At 39.6% G+C, this 25,174-nt stretch overlaps 1 protein-coding gene across 2 annotated transcripts in view; it reads right to left on the bottom strand.

The window, feature by feature from the left end:
- Positions 1–7,957: 7,957 nt before the first annotated feature.
- Positions 7,958–25,174, bottom strand: part of SIRT5 (sirtuin 5) — a 191,870-nt gene continuing 174,653 nt past the window's right edge. For both annotated transcript variants that reach the window (XM_053714754.1, XM_053714753.1), the window contains exons 8-9: positions 12,376–12,491; positions 7,958–8,837 (exon numbers count right to left, since the gene is read on the bottom strand). In XM_053714754.1, coding sequence (XP_053570729.1) covers positions 8,762–8,837; positions 12,376–12,491 — 192 coding nt within the window. In that variant the 3' untranslated portion in view covers positions 7,958–8,761. The remainder of the gene's footprint in view (positions 8,838–12,375; positions 12,492–25,174) is intronic.

Here is a 25,174-nt window from a genome sequence, read left to right as displayed (position 1 = left end):
CATGCAGTCAGTCTCAGAGAAATTAGATTTGGATGATTGAAAGGACCTTGTATCAGAAGGTCCTGTCTTAGAGGCAGAGTCCATGGTGGAAAGGATGACATGTCCACTAGGTCTGCATACCAAGTCCTGCGTGGCCACGCAGGTGCTATCAGAATCACCAATGCTCTCTCCTGTTTGATTTTGGCAATCAGTCGAGGGAGCAGAGGAAACGGTGGAAACACATAAGCCAGGTTGAAGATCTATCAGCGTCGCTTCTGGGTCCCTGGACCCGTAACAAGGAAGCTTGGCGTTCTGGCGAGATGCCATGAGATCCAACTCTGGTTTGCCCCAACGATGAATCAACTGAGCAAACACCTCCGGATGGAGTTCCCACTCCCCCGGATGGAAAGTCTGACGACTTAGAAAATCCGCCTCCCAGTTCTCCACGCCTGGGATATGGATTGCTGACAGGTGGCAAGAGTGGTACTCTGCCCAGCGAATTATTTTTGAGACTTCTAACATCGCTAGGGAACTCCTGGTTCCCCCTTGATGGTTGATGTAAGCCACAGTCGTGATGTTGTCCGACTGAAATCTGATGAACCTCAGTGTTGCTAACTGAGGCCAAGCCAGAAGAGCATTGAATATCGCTCTTAACTCCAGAATATTTATTGGAAGGAGTTTCTCCTCCTGAGTCCACGATCCCTGTGCCTTCAGGGAATTCCAGATTGCACCCCAACCTAGAAGGCCGGCATCTGTTGTTACAATTGTCCAATCTGGCCTGCGAAAGGTCATACCCTTGGACAGGTGTACCCGAGACAACCACCAGAGAAGAGAATCTCTGGTCTCTTGATCCAGATTTAGCAGAGGGGACAAATCTGTGTAATCCCCATTCCACTGACTCAGCATGCATAATTACAGCGGTCTGTGAATTGAAGGCGCGCAAATGGCACTATGTCCATTGCCGCTACCATTAAGCCGATTACCTCCATACACTGAGCTACCGAAGGGCGCGGAATGGAGTGAAGAACACGGCAAGCATTTAGAAGTTTTGATAACCTGGACTCCGTCAGGTAAATTTTAATTTCTACAGAATCTATAAGAGTCCCTAAGAAGGAGACTCTTGTGAGTGGGGATAGAGAACTCTTTTCCTCGTTCACTTTCCACCCGTGCGACCTCAGAAATGCCAGAACTATCTCTGTATGAGACTTGGCAACTTGAAGCCTGTATCAGGATGTCTTCTAGATACGGAGCCACCGCTATGCCTCGCGGTCTTAGAACCGCCAGAAGTGAGCCCAGAACCTTTGTAAAGATTCTCGGGGCTGTAGCCAACCTGAAGGGAAGAGCTACAAATTGGTAATGCCTGTCTAGAAAGGCAAACCTTAGAAACCGATGATGATCTTTGTGAATCGGTATGTGAAGGTAGGCATCCTTTAAGTCCACTGTGGTCATGTACTGACCTTCTTGGATCATGGGTAGGATGGTCCGAATAGTTTCCATTTTGAAAGATGGAACTCTGAGGAATTTGTTTAAGATCTTTAGATCCAAAATTGGTCTGAAGGTTCCCTCTTTTTTGGGAACCACAAAGAGATTTGAATAAAAACCCTGTCCTTGTTGCGTCCGCGGAACTGGATGGATCACTCCCACAACTAGGAGGTCTTGCACACAGCGTAGGAATGCCTCTTTCTTTATCTGATTTGCAGATAGCCTAGAAAGATGAAATCTCCCTTGTGGAGGGGAAGCTTTGAAGTCCAGAAGATATCCCTGAGATATGATCTCCAACGCCCAGGGATCCTGAACATCTCTTGCCCACGCCTGGGCGAAGAGAGAAAGTCTGCCCCCTACTAGATCCGTCGCCGGATAGGGGGCCGTTCCTTCATGCTGTCTTAGAGGCAGCAGCAGTCTTTCTGGCCTGCTTGCCTTTGTTCCAGGACTGGAACAAGGGGATATGGGAACGCGCTGTACAAAAACAGAATTTATGTTTACCTGATAAATTACTTTCTCCAACGGTGTGTCCGGTCCATGGCATCATCCTTACTTGTGGGATATTCTCTTCCCCAACAGGAAATGGCAAAGAGCCCAGCAAAGCTGGTCACATGATCCCTCCTAGGCTCCGCCTTCCCCAGTCATTCGACCGACGTAAAGGAGGAATATTTGCATAGGAGAAATCATATGATACCGTGGTGACTGTAGTTAAAGAAAATAAATTATCAGACCTGATTAAAAAACCAGGGCGGCCCGTGGACCGGACACACCGTTGGAGAAAGTAATTTATCAGGTAAACATAAATTCTGTTTTCTCCAACATAGGTGTGTCCGGTCCACGGCGTCATCCTTACTTGTGGGAAACAATACCAAAGCTTTAGGACACGGATGAAGGGAGGGAGCAAATCAGGTCACCTAGATGGAAGGCACCACGGCTTGCAAAACCTTTCTCCCAAAAATAGCCTCAGAAGAAGCAAAAGTATCAAATTTGTAAAATTTAGTAAAAGTGTGCAGTGAAGACCAAGTCGCTGCCTTACATATCTGATCAACAGAAGCCTCGTTCTTGAAGGCCCATGTGGAAGCCACGGCCCTAGTGGAATGAGCTGTGATTCTTTCAGGAGGCTGCCGCCCGGCAGTCTCATAGGTCAATCTGATGATGCTTTTAAGCCAAAAAGAGAGAGAGGTAGAAGTTGCTTTTTGACCTCTCCTTTTACCAGAATAAACAACAAACAAGGAAGATGTTTGTCTAAAATCCTTTGTAGCATCTAAATAGAATTTTAGAGCACGAACTACATCCAAATTGTGCAACAAACGTTCCTTCTTTGAAACTGGATTCGGACACAAAGAAGGCACGACTATCTCCTGGTTAATGTTTTTGTTAGAAACAACTTTCGGAAGAAAACCAGGTTTAGTACGCAAAACCACCTTATCTGCATGGAACACCAGATAAGGAGGAGAACACTGCAGAGCAGATAACTCTGAAACTCTTCTAGCAGAAGAGATTGCAACCAAAAACAAAACTTTCCAAGATAATAACTTAATATCAACGGAATGTAAGGGTTCAAACGGAACCCCCTGAAGAACTGAAAGAACTAAATTGAGACTCCAAGGAGGAGTCAAAGGTTTGTAAACAGGCTTGATTCTAACCAGAGCCTGAACAAAAGCTTGAACATCTGGCACAGCTGCCAGCTTTTTGTGAAGTAACACAGACAAAGCAGAAATCTGTCCCTTCAAAGAACTTGCAGATAATCCTTTCTCCAAACCTTCTTGAAGAAAGGATAGAATCTTAGGAATTTTTATCTTGTCCCAAGGGAATCCTTTAGATTCACACCAACAGATATTATATTTTCCATATTTTATGGTAGATTTTTCTAGTTACAGGCTTTCTGGCTTGAACAAGAGTATCAATGACAGAATCTGAGAACCCTCGCTTTGATAAAATCAAGCGTTCAATCTCCAAGCAGTCAGTTGGAGTGAGACCAGATTCGGATGTTCGAACGGACCTTGAACAAGAAGGTCCCGTCTCAAAGGTAGCTTCCATGGTGGAGCCGATGACATATTCACCAGGTCTGCATACCAAGTCCTGCGTGGCCACGCAGGAGCTATCAAGATCACCGATGCCCTCTCCTGATTGATCCTGGCTACCAGCCTGGGGATGAGAGGAAACGGTGGGAACACATGTGCTAGTTTGAAGGTCCAAGGTGCTACTAGTGCATCTACTAGAGTCGCCTTGGGATCCCTGGATCTGGACCCGTAGCAAGGAACCTTGAAGTTCTGACGAGAGGCCATCAGATCCATGTCTGGAATGCCCCACAACTGAGTAATTTGGGCAAAGATTTCCGGATGGAGTTCCCACTCCCCCGGATGAAATGACTGACGACTCAGAAAATCCGCTTCCCAATTTTCCACTCCTGGGATGTGGATTGCAGACAAGTGGCAGGAGTGAGTCTCCGCCCATTGAATGATTTTGGTCACTTCTTCCATCGCCAGGGAACTCCTTGTTCCCCCCTGATGGTTGATGTACGCAACAGTCGTCATGTTGTCCGATTGAAACCGTATGAATTTGGCCTTTGCTAGCTGAGGCCAAGCCTTGAGAGCATTGAATATCGCTCTTAGTTCCAGAATATTTATCGGGAGAAGAGATTCTTCCCGAGATCAAAGACCCTGAGCTTTCAGGAGTCCCCAGACCGCGCCCCAGCCCACCAGACTGGCGTCGGTCGTGACAATGACCCACTCTGGTCTGCGGAAGCTCATCCCCTGTGACAGGTTGTCCAGGGACAGCCACCAACGGAGTGAATCTCTGGTCCTCTGATCTACTTGTATCATCGGAGACAAGTCTGTATAATCCCCATTCCACTGACTGAGCATGCACAGTTGTAATGGTCTCAGATGAATTCGCGCAAAAGGAACTATGTCCATTGCCGCGACCATCAAACCTATTACTTCCATGCACTGCGCTATGGAAGGAAGAGGAACAGAATGAAGTACTTGACAAGAGTTTAGAAGTTTTGATTTTCTGGCCTCTGTCAGAAAAATCCTCATTTCTAAGGAGTCTATTATTGTTCCCAAGAAGGGAACTCTTGTTGACGGAGATAGAGAACTTTTTTCTACGTTCACTTTCCACCCGTGAGATCTGAGAAAGGCCAGGACGATGTCCGTGTGAGCCTTTGCTTGTGGAAGGGACGACGCTTGAATCAGAATGTCGTCCAAGTAAGGTACTACTGCAATGCCCCTTGGTCTTAGCACCGCTAGAAGGGACCCCAGTACCTTTGTGAAAATTCTTGGAGCAGTGGCTAATCCGAACGGAAGTGCCACAAACTGGTAATGCTTGTCCAGAAAGGCGAACCTTAGGAACCGATGATGTTCCTTGTGGATAGGAATATGTAGATACGCATCCTTTAAATCCACCGTGGTCATGAATTGACCTTCCTGGATGGAAGGAAGAATTGTTTGAATGGTTTCCATTTTGAATGATGGAACCTTGAGAAACTTGTTTAGGATCTTGAGATCTAAGATTGGTCTGAATGTTCCCTCTTTTTTGGGAACTATGAACAGATTGGAGTAGAACCCCATCCCTTGTTCTCCTAATGGAACAGGATGAATCACTCCCATTTTTAACAGGTCTTCTACACAATGTAAGAATGCCTGTTTTTTATGTGGTCTGAAGACAATTGAGACCTGTGGAACCTCCCCCTTGGGGGAAGCCCCTTGAATTCCAGAAGATAACCTTGGGAGACTATTTCCAGCGCCCAAGGATCCAGAACATCTCTTGCCCAAGCCTGAGCGTAGAGAGAGAGTCTGCCCCCCACCAGATCCGGTCCCGGATCGGGGGCCAACATCTCATGCTGTCTTGGTAGCAGTGGCAGGTTTCTTGGCCTGCTTACCTTTGTTCCAGCCTTGCATTGGCCTCCAGGCTGGCTTGGCTTGAGAAGTATTACCCTCTTGCTTAGAGGATGTAGCACTTGGGGCTGGTCCGTTTCTGCGAAAGGGACGAAAATTTGGTTTATTTTTAGCCTTGAAAGATCTATCCTGAGGAAGGGCGTGGCCCTTACCCCCAGTGATATCAGAAATAATCTCTTTCAAGTCAGGGCCAAACAGCGTTTTCCCCTTGAAAGGAATGTTAAGCAATTTGTTCTTGGAAGACGCATCCGCTGACCAAGATTTTAGCCAAAGCGCTCTGCGCGCCACAATAGCAAACCCAGAATTTTTCGCCGCTAATCTAGCCAATTGCAAAGTGGCGTCTAAGGTGAAAGAATTAGCCAATTTGAGAGCATGAATTCTGTCCAAAATCTCCTCATAAGAAGAATCTTTATTGAGCGCCTTTTCTAGTTCATCGAACCAGAAACACGCTGCTGTAGTGACAGGAACAATGCATGAAATTGGTTGTAGAAGGTAACCTTGCTGAACAAACATCTTTTTAAGCAAACCCTCTAATTTTTTATCCATAGGATCTTTGAAAGCACAACTATCTTCTATGGGTATAGTGGTGCGTTTGTTTAGAGTAGAAACCGCCCCCTCGACCTTGGGGACTGTCTGCCATAAGTCCTTTCTAGGGTCGACCATAGGAAACAATTTCTTAAATATAGGGGGAGGGACGAAAGGTATGCTGGGCCTTTCCCATTCTTTGTTTACAATATCCGCCACCCGCTTGGGTATAGGAAAAGCTTCGGGGGGCCCCGGGACCTCTAGGAACTTGTCCATCTTACATAATTTCTCTGGAATGACCAAATTCTCACAATCATCCAGAGTAGATAACACCTCCTTAAGCAGAGCGCGGAGATGTTCCAATTTAAATTTGAATGTAATCACATCAGGTTCAGCTTGTTGAGAAATTTTCCCTGAATCTGAAATTTCTCCCTCAGACAAAACCTCCCTGGCCCCCTCAGACTGGTGTAGGGGCACTTCAGAACCAATATCATCAGCGTCCTCATGCTCTTCCGTATTTTCTAAAACAGAGCAGTCGCGCTTTCGCTGATAAGTGGGCATTTTGGCTAAAATGTTTTTGATAGAATTATCCATTACAGCCGTTAATTGTTGCATAGTAAGGAGTATTGGCGCACTAGATGTACTAGGGGCCTCCTGTGTGGGCAAGACTGGCGTAGACGAAGGAGGGGATGATGCAGTACCATGCTTACTCCCCTCACTTGAGGAATCATCTTGGGCATCATTTTCTCTAAATTTTGTGTCACATAAATCACATCTATTTAAATGAGAAGGAACCTTGGCTTCCCCACATACAGAACACAGTCTATCTGGTAGTTCAGACATGTTAAACAGGCATAAACTTGATAACAAAGTACAAAAAACGTTTTAAAATAAAACCGTTACTGTCACTTTAAATTTTAAACTGAACACACTTTATTACTGCAAATGTGAAAAAGTATGAAGGAATTGTTCAAAATTCACCACAGTGTCTTAAAGCCTTAAAAGTATTGCACACCAAATTTGAAAGCTTTAACTCTTAAAATAACGGAACCGGAGCCGTTTTTATGTTTAACCCCTATACAGTCCCTGGTATCTGCTTTGCTGAGACCCAACCAAGCCCAAAGGGGAATACGATACCAAATGACGCCTTCAGAAAGCCTTTTCTATGTATCTGAGCTCCTCACACATGCATCTGCATGTCATGCTTCTCAAAAACAACTGCGCAATAGAGGCGCGAAAATGAGGCTCTGCCTATGATTAGGGAAAGCCCCTAGAGAACAAGGTGTCCAATACAGTGCCTGCCGGTTATTTTACATAATTCCCAAGAATAAAATAATTCCTCAAAGCTATGAAGTATTAAAAATGCTTATATATCAATCGTTTTAGCCCAGAAAATGTCTACCAGTCTTAAAAGCCCTTGTGAAGTCCTTTATTCTTATGTAATAAAAATGGCTTACCGGATCCCATAGGGAAAATGACAGCTTCCAGCATTATATAGACTTGTTAGAAATGTGTCATACCTCAAGCAGCAAAAGTCTGCTCACTGTTTCCCCCAACTGAAGTTAATTCCTCTCAACAGTCCTGTGTGGAAACAGCCATCGATTTTAGTAACGGTTGCTAAAATCATTTTCCTCTTACAAACAGAAATCTTCATCACTTTTCTGTTTCAGAGTAAATAGTACATACCAGCACTATTTTAAAATAACAAACTCTTGATTGAAGTAATAAAAACTACAGTTAAACACCAAAAAACTCTAAGCCATCTCCGTGGAGATGTTGCCAGTACAACGGCAAAGAGAATGACTGGGGAAGGCGGAGCCTAGGAGGGATCATGTGACCAGCTTTGCTGGGCTCTTTGCCATTTCCTGTTGGGGAAGAGAATATCCCACAAGTAAGGATGACGCCGTGGACCGGACACACCTATGTTGGAGAAACAGCATATGAGAGGTAAAGAACTATATAAGGAATGTGGATTACACAAGAGTATAATAAAAAAGTTTATATTTTTTTTATAATTGTATTACAATAAGCGATGCCGGCATCTGTTACAAAGTAAAATAGTACAATTAAAATAGGATAATATAGTTTATTCTCATTTTTATACATCTAAAAATGTATTTGTGCTTACAATCAAATAAGTCCAAAATACACATGGTTTTTACAAGACAGTGCAACATAATGGACCACAGCATTTTATGTAAGGCAATTGTTCTTCCACACTCCGATATTTTTTGAAGTTTATTTGATTTAGATATTTTTAAAAGCTTAGTATTTGGTATTTCCACTTGATTTTTGTAATGATTTATTCTGATTTGGCATTATTGTTCTTAGTATTAATCATCCCAACGCAGCAGAAGAGTTATACATGTATCCACCTTTGGTAAATGTACAATACAAAAAAAAAAAATTACTTAATTTGACCTAAGAACAAACATTTGACAATTTTGTCAAATTAAAGCTTTCTGTAAAAAACCTGTAACTTTATTTAGTGCACCCATTAACCTTACTTTTAAACTGCCACTATTTCATTAGTAATGAGAAAATCTATTCTTAAATAGGATCTTAAAGCAAACATTCAATATAAATTTCACAAAGCAGAAATGTAAATAGACACCAAAGGGAACATAATAGCATATAGCAGAATTTGAAATTTTGCCTTTAAATGCATTAAGTGGGTTTTTGTGGCAAATTATGTTCCAAAATGCAACTTCAGAAACACCAATAAGGTTGTTATAATCCATTCACATATTGCTGACAAGTGCTTTTCTGTAGATCCTGTTGTAGATACGGTCTTGTATCTTCTAACAGTAAATGATGTTTTGTTCGCATGGATTTCCATTACATATCTGGAAAATACAGGAGTTCATTGTGTATCCTCAAGAAATTATTTCAGTCTCATGGGGGGCGAGGGCAGGTGGCAGAGTCTTTCCACATGGTCCTTGGAAATGAAATCTGGTATTAAAAAAAAAAAAAAAAAAAAACAAGACCAAATAAGTTACATCTGACTTCTCTATTTAGTAGCAAACAAGCTAAATATTGGAACATCAGTAAAGACGAGTAAATGATGAGAAAGTGTTGACCCTAAACAATATGCTTTGATAATTATAACAATGTTTTCTAATCCTGGTCACACTATCAGCAAAGAAATGTGCATATGTATGATGAAAATTTACTTATAATGAAATCCACCAGGTTAGAGATTAAAGGACCTGCATTCTAATAAATATATATATATAGATCATAGTTCGATACATTTATAATCACATCCAAATGTAGTTTAGGAGTAATAACATACAGTACATAGTGATATCGTTTCAGTATTACTATATTTGCTGCCAAGGCTAGCACAGCATACATAGGAATATAATTAAAGGTAAACAAACGTCAAAACTAAACTTTCATAGTTCACAGAGAGCCTCGTTTCTCAAGCTGTGGTAATGCACCCCTTGGGATACCTGAAGCAGTGACAAGGGGTACACTGTGGCTTCTTTCATTATTTTATTGCCCTGAAGTAGCTAATGTAAACATGCAATGTATGACAGAAACCCATTTTTCCTCAGTTCAACCCTCAAGCACCCCCTGAAATACCAAACTATATTTTTGTGCCCAAGCTGGTCAGCTTCTCACTCAATGTGACTGACTCACCTGTACTCAGGTAGGGAAATCTTTAAATCTTTACATTATGAGCACTGCAGTTGAAAGACACTGATATACCATTTGTCTTAGGGAAATTGTCAGGGAAAGTGTATAATAGTGACAGAGACACGTGACACATATAAGGCCCCAGTAAAATATGCCAGGTAACTAACCAACTAATGTCATGAGCCTCATAAGCTACATATGTGATGATGTTAGATGCAAAAATGTGGCAACATGAATATTACTTTCTTTGTCATGTTTTTTTTCTATGTATAGGTATCATGTAAGTGATACAGTTTTAAAGAACTATATATATGGTGTGTGTTACAAATGAAATTCCTAAAAACAAACAAAACATATCTGATTCTAATTTGTCACATTTAGGAAAATGCACAATTGCCTGAAAAGCTGAGGGGGTCAGGCATTCAGTCTAGGGCTAAGTAAATGAGCAGGGGTATGAATATGGTCTGGGATAAGCTGTAAATAGCTTAATAAGGGAGTAGTAGCAAACAGCTTGTTTTGGATATCATATAAAGGGCTGAGGTAGGAGCAAAGGGTGTTAGTTTGTTTTAAGGTCTGAAAAGGATATGAGCTGAGTTCAGGGACATGTATCTGGTGTTAAAGGGACAGTCAAGTCAAAACTCATGATTCAGATAGTCCATTTACCCCTTCTGCGCTATTTACACAGCCATACGGTTACATTTTAATGAACTACAACTGAAAGAACCAAAATATAGGAAAAATGTATATCGTTAAGATTCAAGTATTCTCAAAGATGTTTTGCTTTATTATAAATGTATTATGTTACTTATCGATAAATATATCTACATAACAGCAATCGTCAACTAAATTAATCCATATTAAATTATGAAAATCTTTAAAATTAGTGTGTGAAATTAAGAGTTATATATATATATATATGTATATACATACACACACATATATACACACACACATACAGTACTCAGCATAAATGAGTACACCCCTTTTGAAAAGTAAGATTTTAATCAATATCTCAATGAACACAGTTTCCAGAATTTTGACAAAACTGAGTTTTATAGAACATTTGTTTACCTCATTACATGAAAGTAAGGTTAATAATATAACTAAGATTACAAAATCTTCAGGTTTACTCAAAGAAGGTGATGCACAAATGAATACACCCCACAACAAAAACTACTACATCTAGTATTTTGTATGACCTCCATGATTAGTAAGGACAGCACCAAGTCTTCTAGGCATGGAATTAACAAGTTGGCGACATATTGCAACATCTATCTTTTTCCATTATTCAAGAACGACCTCTTTTAGAGCATGGATGCTGGCTGGAGAGTAATGCTCTCAATGCTTGTCTCTTCAGAATTCCCCATATGTGTTCGCTTGGGTTCATATCAGGAGACATACTTGGTCACTGCATCACTTTCCCCCTGTTCTTCTTCAGAAATGCAACAGTGGCCTTAGATGTGTGTTTTGGATCATTGCCATGTTGGAAAACTGCACGACGAGCAAGGACACGGAGTGATGGTAGCATCTTCTCTTTCAATATAGAGCAGTACATCTGTGAATTCATGATACCATCAATACAATGCAGCTCCCCGACACCAGCAGCACTCATGCAGTCCCACAGAAGGACACTGCCACCACCATGTTTCACTGTAGGCATCATGCATTTTTCATTGTACTCCTCACCTATGCAACACTATACAGTTTTAAAGTCATCAGTTCCAAAAACATTTATCTTGGTCTCATCACTACAGAATACAGAGTCCCAGTAGTAGTCTTCTTTTTTAGCATGTGTCCTTGCAAATTCTAGGGGCTTTGGGAGAGGCTTCCTTCGTGGACGACACCCATGCATGTCATTCTTCTACAGTGTATGCCGTATTGTGTCACAGGAAACAATCACCCCAGTTAATCTTTCTTCTACTTTAGCTAACTGCAGTGAACTTGCATGGCATTTTTCTTCAACCCTTCTCATCAGAAGACGCTCCTGTCGAGGTGTTAACTTCCGTGGATGGCTGCAGTTCCTTTTGTGTTACATTTTTATATTACTTTAAAGTATTCTGATAAGTAAAGCTTTGCAGATCTTCTTGTAGAGCCTTCACCTCTCTTGTGTAAAGAAATTATTTTCTCAGGCCTTGTGACATTTCTCTTCCATGTGGTACTATTGCTGACAGCATGACATGGAAAGGGGTTTTCTTTGGTAAGTAACACCCTTTTATAATCAACTATCTGCTGGACATCTGTTTAATGAATAATTAGACTCACCTGTAGTTGAATTCTTATTAATTAGGAATTTGTTGTCAGACATTTAGCTTTGTTCCTATGACTTTCATTGGGGTGTATTCATTTTTGCAACATGGTCTTGAATGAATTTGGTAGGAAAAATACTTTGTTGTGGGTGCAAATTAACAAATCTTGGTTGCAATCAATGGCCCACATTTGTAGGAGTATTTTGTAGTATAGTGTCCCATAGAATATGTTGTTTCAGAAAGGTAAGTAAATGTTTTCTGACAAATCTGTTGGGGTGTACACAGACATTACTGTGCTATATTCTAGACCAAAGACAATGTATTCATTTAAATAAAGGGAAAGATCCTTATCATGAGAACATACGGATTTAGGCTTGGGGAGAACTATATTTATAACATTTGTGTTAACATTATTGCAAACAATACTATAATATATTGCTCAAAACAAGCAAACTCCTCAGCCAACCTAGGTATGCTATCATGGAAAGGAGCCAAGTTTCAACAATGAATATCAATAGAAGGTAAATTTGGATCTTGGAACTTTATTGTACACTTCCAATCTCCTTGAAACCCCTGATTTATGTGTAAAAATGGTTTCTTACGTAAAGCCAGTGGTAGCTGGTGTTGTTTCCATATTAAATTCTGCCACTGGCATCCCTCTTGCGGCTACTTGTGGTGCAAACATTGCAGCGGGGTAGACAACAGAAGATGTCCCAACCTGTGCAGGAGAAATAATCATGAAAATAGCAAATTATAGGCTATTAATATTCACTGGAAAAGTGGAAATTTAATTATTATTAATCTAGTGTTCTAGACAGCTGGTCTGCTCAAAATATATCAAAACATTATATAGTAATTCCATTGTACTCATTTTTGTTTAATCCAATATGGCATTTAAAAGTACATTTCAGCCTTTATTTTTTAATGAATATTTCAGGGTTGAACAAATGGTTTTCTTTTCAGACATGTGGAGGTGTGTTCGTCTCTATCAACAGTAGAGTTGTCTAGCATGCACTTGCTGTCTATAGTAGTCTATAATTCTAGTTTCAGATTATGTTTACACACAAGTCTTTTTCATGCAATACATATAATACTATCTTATAAACATCACCATGGAAAACACTATACAGATCATTACCAGAAATTTAGAAGCCACACAAACTACACATCTTTTTAGTATCAATAGAAGGATTTGACTATAGATATATACATAGTATTCTAGGATATTCTCCTTAAAGAGCTTTATATTCCCTGGGATTTGTTGAGCCCTCCGCGGAACCAACAGGTTCAAAAGTCTAGGCTAACAAGCAAATAGCTCAGGAGACACCAAACTAAGTAAGCAACGCAGTACAGACTTCACAGAAAAGGTACCACTTTAAGCAATATAGTTCAGTTATGTCTTCTCCAGGCTAAGATGTTATTATGAGCTGCACATGTATACATTTGATTTCTTCTGTATAAACTGTTCTGTACTGTGCTTCTGCCACTGCTAAGAGTTTGATGCAGCCTGGGCTTTTTCTCTGTAATGTTGCACCGTTCAACAAGACTTTTGTGGGGCTAATTTAATAACATCCTGAAGTGGTTACAGCTGGAGATAGCTTAGCCTCCTTGACTGCTGCCTGAAGTACAGTGGATTCTGTCAGTGCAATGAAACTGGAGGTTGATGATCAGGAGCATTTATTCTAAATCATGTTGTTCTAAAAGGCACAGCATGATGGGAACTGTAGTTCCCAAGACCGCATGGGAACTACAACTGCCGTCACCAGATTCACAGTCAAAGCTTGCTGCAGCAGCAGCAACCTTTGGCTTGAGACCTGCAACAGCAGCAATCTTCCCTCTACAGACCTACCATTATGTGCATATAATCACAGGGCTCGAAAACTCCCACACACTAAGTCCCACAGGTGCCCTCGGGTGTGTGTTATTCAATTCCCTGCTCTAGTGCATACATCTATTTAGAGAATATCAAGATAAGTAATCCACTACAATTTACTATAATACTAAACATGCAAGGGTACCCGATCAGAGAATCGCATGCACATTGAAGCAACGATCGTGGATTTGCGCATGCGCAATGCGTTCCGTGCTTGTGAACGCGCATTTCTGCTACGTATAGAGCGGGTGGGACCACTCTATACGTAAAGACACAAAAAGATAAGAAGTTGAGTGTGTGCGGAGAATGGATGATCACGGTAGCAAATTTATATATTAAAAAATAAAGTCACCTTATAAAAATAAAAAAAACATCATTTATGTAAGAACTTACCTGATAAATTCATTTATTTCATATTGGCAAGAGTCCATGAGCTAGTGACGTATGGGATATACATTCCTACCAGGAGGGGCAAAGTTTCCCAAACCTCAAAATGCCTATAAATACACCCCTCACCACACCCACAAATCAGTTTAACGCATAGCCAAGAAGTGGGGTGATAAGACAAAAGTGCGAAAGCATAAAAAATAAGGAATTGGAATAATTGTGCTTTATACAAAAAATCATAACCACCACAAAAAAAGGGTGGGCCTCATGGACTCTTGCTAATATGAAAGAAATGAATTTATCAGGTAAGTTCTTACATAAATTATGTTTTCTTTCATGTAATTAGCAAGAGTCCATGAGCTAGTGACGTATGGGATAATGACTACCCAAGATGTGGATCTTCCACGCAAGAGTCACTAGAGAGGGAGGGATAAAATAAAGACAGCCAATTCCGCTGAAAATAATCCACACCCAAAATAAAGTTTAAATCTTATAATGAAAAAAACTGAAATTATAAGCAGAAGAATCAAACTGAAACAGCTGCCTGAAGTACTTTTCTACCAAAAACTGCTTCAGAAGAAGAAAACACATCAAAATGGTAGAATTTAGTAAAAGTATGCAAAGAAGACCAAGTTGCTGCTTTGCAAATCTGATCAACCGAAGCTTCATTCCTAAACGCCCAGGAAGTAGAAACTGACCTAGTAGAATGAGCTGTAATCCTTTGAGGCAGAGTTTTACCCGACTCGACATAAGCATGATGAATTAAAGATTTCAACCAAGATGCCAAAGAAATGGCAGAGGCCTTCTGACCTTTCCTAGAACCGGAAAAGATAACAAATAGACTAGAAGTCTTTCGGAAATTCTTAGTAGCCTCAACATAATATTTCAAAGCTCTAACTACATCCAAAGAATGCAATGATCTCTCCTTAGAATTCTTAGGATTAGGACATAATGAAGGAACCACAATTTCTCTGCTAATGTTGTTAGAATTCACAACCTTAGGTAAAAATGTAAAAGAAGTTCGCAACACCGCCTTATCCTGATGGAAAATCAGAAAAGGAGACTCACAAGAAAGAGCAGATAATTCAGAAACTCTTCTAGCAGAAGAGATGGCCAAAAGAAACAAAACTTTCCAAGAAAGTAATTTAATGTCCAATGAATGCATAGGTTCAAACGGAGGAGCTTGAAGAGCCCCCAGAACCAAATTCAAACTCCAAGGAGGAGAAATTGACTTAATAACAGGTTTTATACGAACCAAAGCTTGTACAAAACAATGAATATCAGGAAGATTAGCAATCTTTCTGTGAAAAAGAACAGAAAGAGCAGAGATTTGTCCTTTCAAGGAACTTGCAGACAAACCTTTATCCAAACCATCCTGAAGAAACTGTAAAATTATCGGAATTCTAAAAGAATGCCAGGAAAAATGATGAGAAAGACACCAAGAAATATAAGTCTTCCAGACTCGATAATATATCTTCCTAGATACAGATTTACGAGCCTGTAACATAGTATTAATCATAGAGTCAGAGAAACCTCTTTGACTAAGAATCAAGCGTTCAATCTCCATACCTTTAAATTTAAGGATTTGAGATCCTGATGGTAAAAAGGACCCTGCGATAAAAGGTCTGGTCTTAACGGAAGAGTCCATGGTTGGCAAGAAGCCATCCGGACAAAATCCGCATACCAAAACCTGTGAGGCCATGCTGGAGCCACCAGCAGAACAAACGAGCATTCCTTCAGAATCTTGAAGATTACTCTTGGAAGAAGAACTAGAGGCGGAAAGATATAGGCAGGATGATACTTCCAAGGAAGTGACAATGCATCCACTGCTTCCGCCTGAGGATCCCTGGATCTGGACAGATACCTGGGAAGTTTCTTGTTTAGATGAGAAGCCATCAGATCTATTTCTGGAAGTCCCCACATTTGAACAATCTGAAGAAATACCTCTGGGTGAAGAGACCATTCGCCCGGATGTAACGTTTGGCGACTGAGATAATCCGCTTCCCAATTGTCTATACCTGGGATATGAACCGCAGAAATTAGACAGGAGCTGGATTCCACCCATACCAGTATTCGAGATACTTCTTTCATAGCCAGAGGACTGTGAGTCCCTCCTTGATGATTGATATATGCCACAGTTGTGACATTGTCTGTCTGAAAACAAATGAACGATTCTCTCTTTAGAAGAGGCCATGACTGAAGAGCTCTGAAAATTGCACGGAGTTCCAAAAACAATTTATGTAAGAACTTACCTGATAAATTCATTTCTTTCATATTAGCAAGAGTCCATGAGCTAGTGACGTATGGGATATACATTCCTACCAGGAGGGGCAAAGTTTCCCAAACCTCAAAATGCCTATAAATACACCCCTCACCACACCCACAAATCAGTTTAACGTATAGCCAAGAAGTGGGGTGATAAGAAAAAAGTGCGAAAGCATAAAAAATAAGGAATTGGAATAATTGTGCTTTATACAAAAAAATCATAACCACCACAAAAGGGTGGGCCTCATGGACTCTTGCTAATATGAAAGAAATGAATTTATCAGGTAAGTTCTTACATAAATTATGTTTTCTTTCATGTAATTAGCAAGAGTCCATGAGCTAGTGACGTATGGGATAATGACTACCCAAGATGTGGATCTTCCACGCAAGAGTCACTAGAGAGGGAGGGATAAAATAAAGACAGCCAATTCCGCTGAAAATAATCCACACCCAAAATAAAGTTTAAATCTTATAATGAAAAAAACTGAAATTATAAGCAGAAGAATCAAACTGAAACAGCTGCCTGAAGTACTTTTCTACCAAAAACTGCTTCAGAAGAAGAAAACACATCAAAATGGTAGAATCTAGTAAAAGTATGCAAAGAAGACCAAGTTGCTGCTTTGCAAATCTGATCAACTGAGGCTTCATTCCTATACGCCCAGGAAGTAGAAACTGACCTAGTAGAATGAGCTGTAATCCTTTGAGGCGGAGTTTTACCCGACTCGACATAGGCATGATGAAACAAAGATTTTAACCAAGATGCCAAAGAAATGGCAGAAGCCTTCTGACCTTTCCTCGAACCGGAAAAGATAACAAATAGACTAGAAGTCTTTCGGAAATCCTTAGTAGCTTCAACATAATATTTCAAAGCTCTAACTACATCCAAAGAATGCAACGAGTTTTCCTTAGAATTCTTAGGATTAGGACACAATGAAGGAACCACAATTTCTCTACTAATGTTGTTAGAATTCACAACCTTAGGTAAAAATTTTAAAGAAGTTCGCAACACCGCCTTATCCTGATGAAAAATCAGAAAAGGAGACTCACAAGAAAGAGCAGATAATTCAGAAACTCTTCTTAGCAGAAGAGATGGCCAAAAGAAACAAAACTTTCCAAGAAAGTAATTTAATGTCTAGCGAATGCATAGGTTCAAACGGAGGAGCTTGAAGAGCCCCCAGAACCAAATTCAAACTCCAAGGAGGAGAGATTGACTTAATAACAGGTTTTATACGAGCCAAAGCTTGTACAAAACAATGAATATCAGGAAGACTAGCAATCTTTCTGTGAAAAAAGAACAGAAAGAGCAGAGATTTGACCTTTCAAGGAACTTGCAGACAAATCTTATCCAAACCATCCTGAAGAAACTGTAAAATTCTAGGAATTCTAAAAGAATGCCAAGAAAAAAGATGAGAAAAACACCTAGAAATGAAAATCTTCCAGACTCGATAATATATCTTCCTAGATACAGGCCTGTAACATAGTATTAATTACAGAGTCAGAGAAACCTCTATGATTGAGAATCAAGCATTCAATCTCCATACCTTCAAATTGAAGGATTTGAGAACCTGATGGAAAAAAGGACCTTGCGATAGAAGGTCTGGTCTCAACGGAAGAGTCCACGGTTGGCAAATGGCCATCCGGAAAAGATCCGCATGCCAAAACCTGTGAGGCCATGCTGGAGCCACCAGCAGAATAAACGAACGTTCCTTAGAATCTTGGAAAAAGAACTATAGGCGGAAAGATATAAGCAGGATGATACTTCCAAGGAAGTGACAATGCATCCACTACTTCCGCCTGAGGATCCCTGTATCTGGACAGATACCTGGGAAGCTTCTTGTTAAGATGAGAAGCCATCAGATCTATTTCTGGAAGTCCCCATATTTGAACAATCTGAAGAAATACCTCTGGGTGAAGAAACCATTCGCCCGGATGTAGTGTTTAGCGACTGAGATAATCCGCTTCCCAATTGTCTATACCTGGGATATGAACCGCAGAAATTAGACAGGAGCTGGATTCCGCCCATACAAGTATTCGAGAGACTTCTTTCATAGCCAGAGGACTGTGAGTTCCTCCTTGATGATTGACATATGTCACGGTTGTGACATCGTCCGTCTAGAAACAAATGAACGACTCTCTCTTTAGAAGAGGCCACGACTGAAGAGCTCTGAAAATTGCACGGAGTTCCAAAAATGTTGATTGGTAATCTCACCTCCTGAGATTCCCAAACCCCTTGTGCTGTCAGAAACCCCCATACAGCTCCCCAACCTGTCAGATTTGCATCTGTTGAGATCACAGTCTAGGTTGGAGGAACAAAAAGAAGCCCCCTGAACTAAACAATGGTGATCTGTCCACCACGTCAGAGAGTGTCGAACACTCGGTTTTAAAGATATTAATTGAGATATCTTTGTATAATCCCTGCACCACTGGTTCAGCATACAGAGCTGAAGAGGTCGCATGTGAAAACGAGCAAAGGGAATCACATCCAATGCAGCAGTCATAAGACCTAGAATTTCCATGCATAAGGCTACCGAAGGGAATGATTGAGACTGAAGGTTTCAATAAGCTGAAACCAATTTCAGACGCCTCTTGTCCGTCAGAAACAGAATCAAGAACACTGAATCCATCAGGAAACCTAAAAAGGTTACCCTTGTCTGAGGAATCAAACAAACATTTTGGTAAATTGATCCTCCAACCATGTTCTTGAAGAAACAACACTTATAAAAGACTGAAAAGGTTCTTTCTAGAGAAAATGAGCAAAGGGAATTGAATCCAATGCTGTGGCCATAAGACCTAAAACGTCTATGCATATATAGCAACTGAAGGAAATAATAGAGACTAAAGGTACCGATAGACGGAACCCAATAACATTATCCCTTGTATGATAGAGACAAGGACAGTGACACAAACTATCTGGAAACCTAAAAAAGGTGACCCTTGTGTGAGGGATCAAGAGCTTTAGAAAAGAAGATCCTCTAACTATGTCCTGAAGAGTAAGTGAATCATATGAGATTCCGCATCCTCAGAAAATAATCTGAATGAAAACAGAAAAATGAAAATATGCATTTATTGTATCTAATGAAATTTTTTTATTTTTTTTAAATCACAAAATTCTTCTAGCTAAAAAAGCTAAAGACATAGATTAACCCTCATTTGCGAAGATATTCAATAAAATGAAGACACAAATGAAATTATTAGCATGATAGTCTGGTTTAAAGGACCAGCCAATACAGTGGACTTGCATAATCAATAAATGCAAAACAACAAGACAAATGCAACAGCACCTAGTCTAGTAAATGTCCCTTTAACAATGCTAAAATAAATCATAATCTGATACTTGATCTTAAAGTAAACAGAGAAAATGAAGCAATTGCAATATCCAAATAAATCACAGGACCAAGAAAAGTACCTGAAACTAAATAATTTTCCATAAATAAGATACAACTATCTAAAGGAAAATAAATACTATTTTGCTATAGAAACAATAGCATAATTAGTAGAATTAGAGTAGCCCCAATAAATTGGAGAACCCTCCAAATTGAATTTAACTGCTGGCAAAGAATATAGTTTAAAACCTTTGAAGAAGGAATAAAAGAAAATTCTCAGCCTATTCCATTCCCTAGTATAGGGAATTGGAAAGAAAACCTCTAAAGAAATAAATAGGCAGAAATAATGTCAGCTAGTCTTAAAGAACTAGTTACCTTAATATCCAAAATAATCAACACCTTTTCAACAAAGAACAAATGTACTTTAATAATTGAAAAATAATAAAAAAGTAGATTTGTTAGTGTCAATATCTGATGAAGAAAATTTCTGAAAAAAACATCATCAGAGAAGGATAAATCAGTATGTTGTTGGTCATTTGAAACTTCAATAATTAAAAAAGAAGTGAAAAAGACCTAAAAATTTTATTAGAAGGCACGAAGTCAGACAAAGCCTTTAACATAGAATCAGAAAAATATTTCTTATAAGTCTTCTAAATATTTCTTGTAAGAAAAGAAAATATATAAAGCATAAATACTAATGGATTCCGCATGTAAAAGTATAACATAATATCTTATTACAAACCATAGCTAAAGATAAACATTTATAACATTTAAAATAAATGAACTTAGCTTTGATAGAACTGAAACTCAGTTAAGCGTTTTTCCAAAAGTGGCTTCTGATTCAGAGTCCATTTGAGACATCTTGCAATATGTAATAGAAAAAACAACATATAAAGCAAAATTGATCAAATTCCTTAAATGACAGTTTCAGGAATGGGAAAAAAAAATGCCAATGAACAAGCTTCTAGCAACCAGAAGCAATAAATAATGAGACTTAAATATTGTGGAGACAACAATGACGCTCGAATTTTTTAGCGCCAAAAAAGCCGCCAACATTATTTGGCGCCTAAATGCTTTTGGCGCCAAAAATGGCGCCACATCCGGTAACGCCGACATTTTTTGGCGCAAAAACGTCAAAAAAATGACGCAACTTCCGGCGACACGTATGACGCCGGAAATTACAAAAAATTTTTGCGCCAAGAAAGTCCGCGCCAAGAATGACGCAATAAAATGAAGCATTTTCAGCCCCCGCAAGCCTAACAGCCCACAGGAAAAAAGTCAAATTTTAAGGTAAGAAAAAATTGAATTATTCATATGCATCATCCCAAATATGAAACTGACTGTCTGAAAATAAGGAACGTTGAACATCCTGAATCAAGGCAAATAAATGTTTAAACACATATATTTAGAACTTTATATAAAAGTGCCCAACCATAGCTTAGAGTGTCACAGAAAATAAGACTTACTTACCCCAGGACACTCATCTACATGTAGTAGAAAGCCAAACCAGTACTGAAACGAGAATCAGTAGAGGTAATGGTATATATAAGAGTATATCGTAGATCTGAAAAGGGAGGTAAGAGATGAATCTCTACGACCGATAACAGAGAACCTATGAAATAGACCCCGTAGAAGGAGATCATTGAATTCAAATAGGCAATACTCCCTTCACATCCCTCTGACATTCACTGCACGCTGAGAGGAAAACCGGGCTCCAACCTGCTGCGGAGCGCATATCAACGTAGAATCTAGCACAAACTTACTTCACCACCTCCACAGGAGGCAAAGTTTGTAAAAACTGATTTGTGGGTGTGGTGAGGGGTGTATTTATAGGCATTTTGAGGTTTGGGAAACTTTGCCCCTCCTGGTAGGAATGTATATCCCATACGTCACTAGCTCATGGACTCTTGCTAATTACATGAAAGAAATATTGATTGGTAATCTCACCTCCTGAGATTCCCAAACCCCTTGTGCTGTCAGAGACCCCCAAACAGCTCCCCAACCTGTCAGACTTGCATCTGTTGAAATTACAGTCCAGGTCGGAAGAACAAAAGAAGCCCCCTGAATTAAACGATGGTGATCTGTCCACCACGTCAGAGAGTGTCGTACAATCGGTTTTAAAGATATTGAGATATCTTTGTGTAATCCCTGCACCACTGGTTCAGCATACAGAGCTGAAGAGGTCGCATGTGAAAACGAGCAAAGGGGATCGCGTCCGATGCAGCAGTCATAAGACCTAGAATTTCCATGCATAAGGCTACCGAAGGGAATGATTGAGACTGAAGGTTTCGACAAGCTGAGATCAATTTTAGACGTCTCTTGTCTGTCAGAGACAGAGTCATGGACACTGAATCTATCTGGAAACCTAAAAAGGTTACCCTTGTCTGAGGAATCAATGAACTTTTCGGTAAATTGATCCTCCAACCATGATCTCGAAGAAACAACACAAGTCGATTCGTATGAGATTCTGCTAAATGTGAAGACTGAGCAAGTACCAAGATATCGTCCAAATAAGGAAATACCACAATACCCTGTTCTCTGATTACAGACAGAAGGGCACCGAGAACCTTTGTAAAAATTCTTGGAGCTGTTGCTAGGCCAAACGGCAGAGCCACAAACTGGTAATGCTTGTCTAGGAAAGAGAATCTCAGAAACTGATAGTGATCTGGATGAATCGGAATATGCAGATATGCATCCTGTAAATCTATTGTGGACATATAATGCCCTTGCTGAACAAAAGGCTGGATAGTCCTTATAGTTACCATTTTGAATGTTGGTATCCTTACATAACGATTCAATATTTTTAGATCCAGAACTGGTCTGAAGGAATTCTCCTTCTTTGGTACAATGAAGAGATTTGAATAAAACCCCAGCCCCTGTTCCAGAACTGGAACAGGCATAATTACTCCAGCCAACTCTAGATCTGAAACACATTTCAGAAATGCTTGAGCCTTTGCTGGATTTACTGGGACACGGGAAAGAAAAAATCTCTTTGCAGGAGGCCTTATCTTGAAGCCAATTCTGTACCCTTCTGAAACAATGTTCTGAATCCAAAGATTGTGAATTGAATTGATCCAAATTTCTTTGAAAAATCGTAATCTGCCCCCTACCAGCTGGACTGGAATGAGGGCCGCACCTTCATGTGGACTTGGGAGCTGGCTTTGGTTTTCTAAAAGGCTTGGATTTATTCCAGACTGGAGATGGTTTCCAAACTGATACCGCTCCTGTGGGTGAAGGATCAGGCTTTTGTTCCTTGTTGTGACGAAAGGAACGAAAACGATTATTAGACCTAAATTTACCTCTAGATTTTTTATCCTGTGGTAAAAAAGTTCCTTTCCCTCCAGTAACAGTTGAGATAATAGAATCCAACTGAGAACCAAATAATTTATTACCCTGGAAAGAAAGGGAAAGCAAAGTTGACTTAGAAGACATATCAGCATTCCAAGTTTTAAGCCATAAAGCTCTTCTAGCTAAAATAGCTAGAGACATATACCTGACATCAACTCTAATGATATCAAAGATGGCATCACAAATAAAGTTATTAGCATGTTGAAGAAGATTAACAATGCTATGAGAATTATGATCGGTTACTTGTTGCGCTAAAGCTTCTAACCAAAAAGTTGAAGCTGCAGCAACATCCGCTAAAGATATAGCAGGTCTAAGAAGATTACCTGAACATAAGTAAGCTTTTCTTAGAAAGGATTCAATTTTCCTATCTAAAGGATCCTTAAAGGAAGTACTATCTGCCGTAGGAATAGTAGTACGTTTAGCAAGAGTGGAGATAGCCCCATCAACCTAAGGGATTTTGTCCCAAAACTCTAATCTGTCAGATGGCACAGGATATAATTGCTTAAAACGTTTAGAAGGAGTAAATTAATTACCCAAATTATTCCATTCCCTGGAGATTACTTCAGAAATAGCATCAGGGACAGGAAAAACTTCTGGAATAACTACAGGAGATTTAAAAACCTTATTTAAACGTTTAGATTTAGTATCAAGAGGATCAGAATCCTCTATTTCTAATGCAATTAAGACTTCTTTAAGTAAAGAACGAATAAATTCCATTTTGAATAAATATGAAGATTTATCAGCATCAATCTCTGAAACAGAATCCTCTGAACCAGAGGAATCATTATCAGAATGATGATGTTCATTTAAAAATTCATCTGAAAAACATAATTTATGTAAGAACTTACCTGATAAATTCATTTCTTTCATATTAGCAAGAGTCCATGAGCTAGTGACGTATGGGATATACATTCCTACCAGGAGGGGCAAAGTTTCCCAAACCTTAAAATGCCTATAAATACACCCCTCACCACACCCACAATTCAGTTTAACGAATAGCCAAGAAGTGGGGTGATAAGAAAAAAGTGCGAAAGCATATAAAATAAGGAATTGGAATAATTGTGCTTTATACAAAAAAATCATAACCACCACAAAAAAGGGCGGGCCTCATGGACTCTTGCTAATATGAAAGAAATGAATTTATCAGGTAAGTTCTTACATAAATTATGTTTTCTTTCATGTAATTAGCAAGAGTCCATGAGCTAGTGACGTATGGGATAATGACTACCCAAGATGTGGATCTTTCCACACAAGAGTCACTAGAGAGGGAGGGATAAAATAAAGACAGCCAATTCCTGCTGAAAATAATCCACACCCAAAATAAAGTTTAATGAAAAACATAAGCAGAAGATTCAAACTGAAACCGCTGCCTGAACTACTTTTCTACCAAAAACTGCTTCAGAAGAAGAAAATACATCAAAATGGTAGAATTTGGTAAAAGTATGCAAAGAGGACCAAGTTGCCGCTTTGCAATCTGATCAACCGAAGCTTCATTCCTAAACGCCCAGGAAGTAGAAACTAACCTAGTAGAAGGAGCTGTAATCCTATGAGGCGGAGTTTTACCCGACTCAACATAGGCAAGATGAATTAAAGATTTCAACCAAGATGCCAAAGAAATGGCAGAAGTTTTCTGGCCTTTCTAAAACCGGAAAAAATAACAAATAAACTAGAAGTCTTTCGGAAAGACTTAGTAGCTTCAACATAATATTTCAAAGCTCTAATAACATCCAAAGAATGCAACGATTTCTCCTTAGAATTCTTAGGATTAGGACATAATGAAGGAACCACAATGTCTCTACTAATGTTGTTGGAATTCACAACTTAGGTAAAAATTCAAAAGAAGTTCGCAACACCGCCTTATCCTGATGAAAAATCAGAAAAGGAGGCTCACAAGAAAGAGCAGATAATTCAGAAACTCTTCTGGCAGAAGAGATGGCCAAAAGGAACAAAACTTTCCAAGAAAGTAATTTAATATCCAATGAATGCATAGGTTCAAACGGAGGAGCTTGAAGAGCCCCCAGAACCAAATTCAAACTCCAAGGAGGAGAAATTGACTTAATGACAGGCTTTATACGAACCAAAGCTTGTACAAAACAATGAATATCAGGAAGAATAGCAATCTTTCTGTGAAAAAGAACAGAAAGAGCAGAGATTTGACCTTTCAAGGAACTTGCGGACAAACCCTTATCTAAACCATCCTGAAGA

This window comes from Bombina bombina, chromosome 5, assembly GCF_027579735.1.
Source record: "Bombina bombina isolate aBomBom1 chromosome 5, aBomBom1.pri, whole genome shotgun sequence".
Taxonomy (NCBI): Eukaryota; Metazoa; Chordata; class Amphibia; order Anura; family Bombinatoridae; genus Bombina; species Bombina bombina.
Note: the sequence above shows the minus strand (reverse complement) of the source record. Positions and strands in the feature narration are given on the sequence as shown.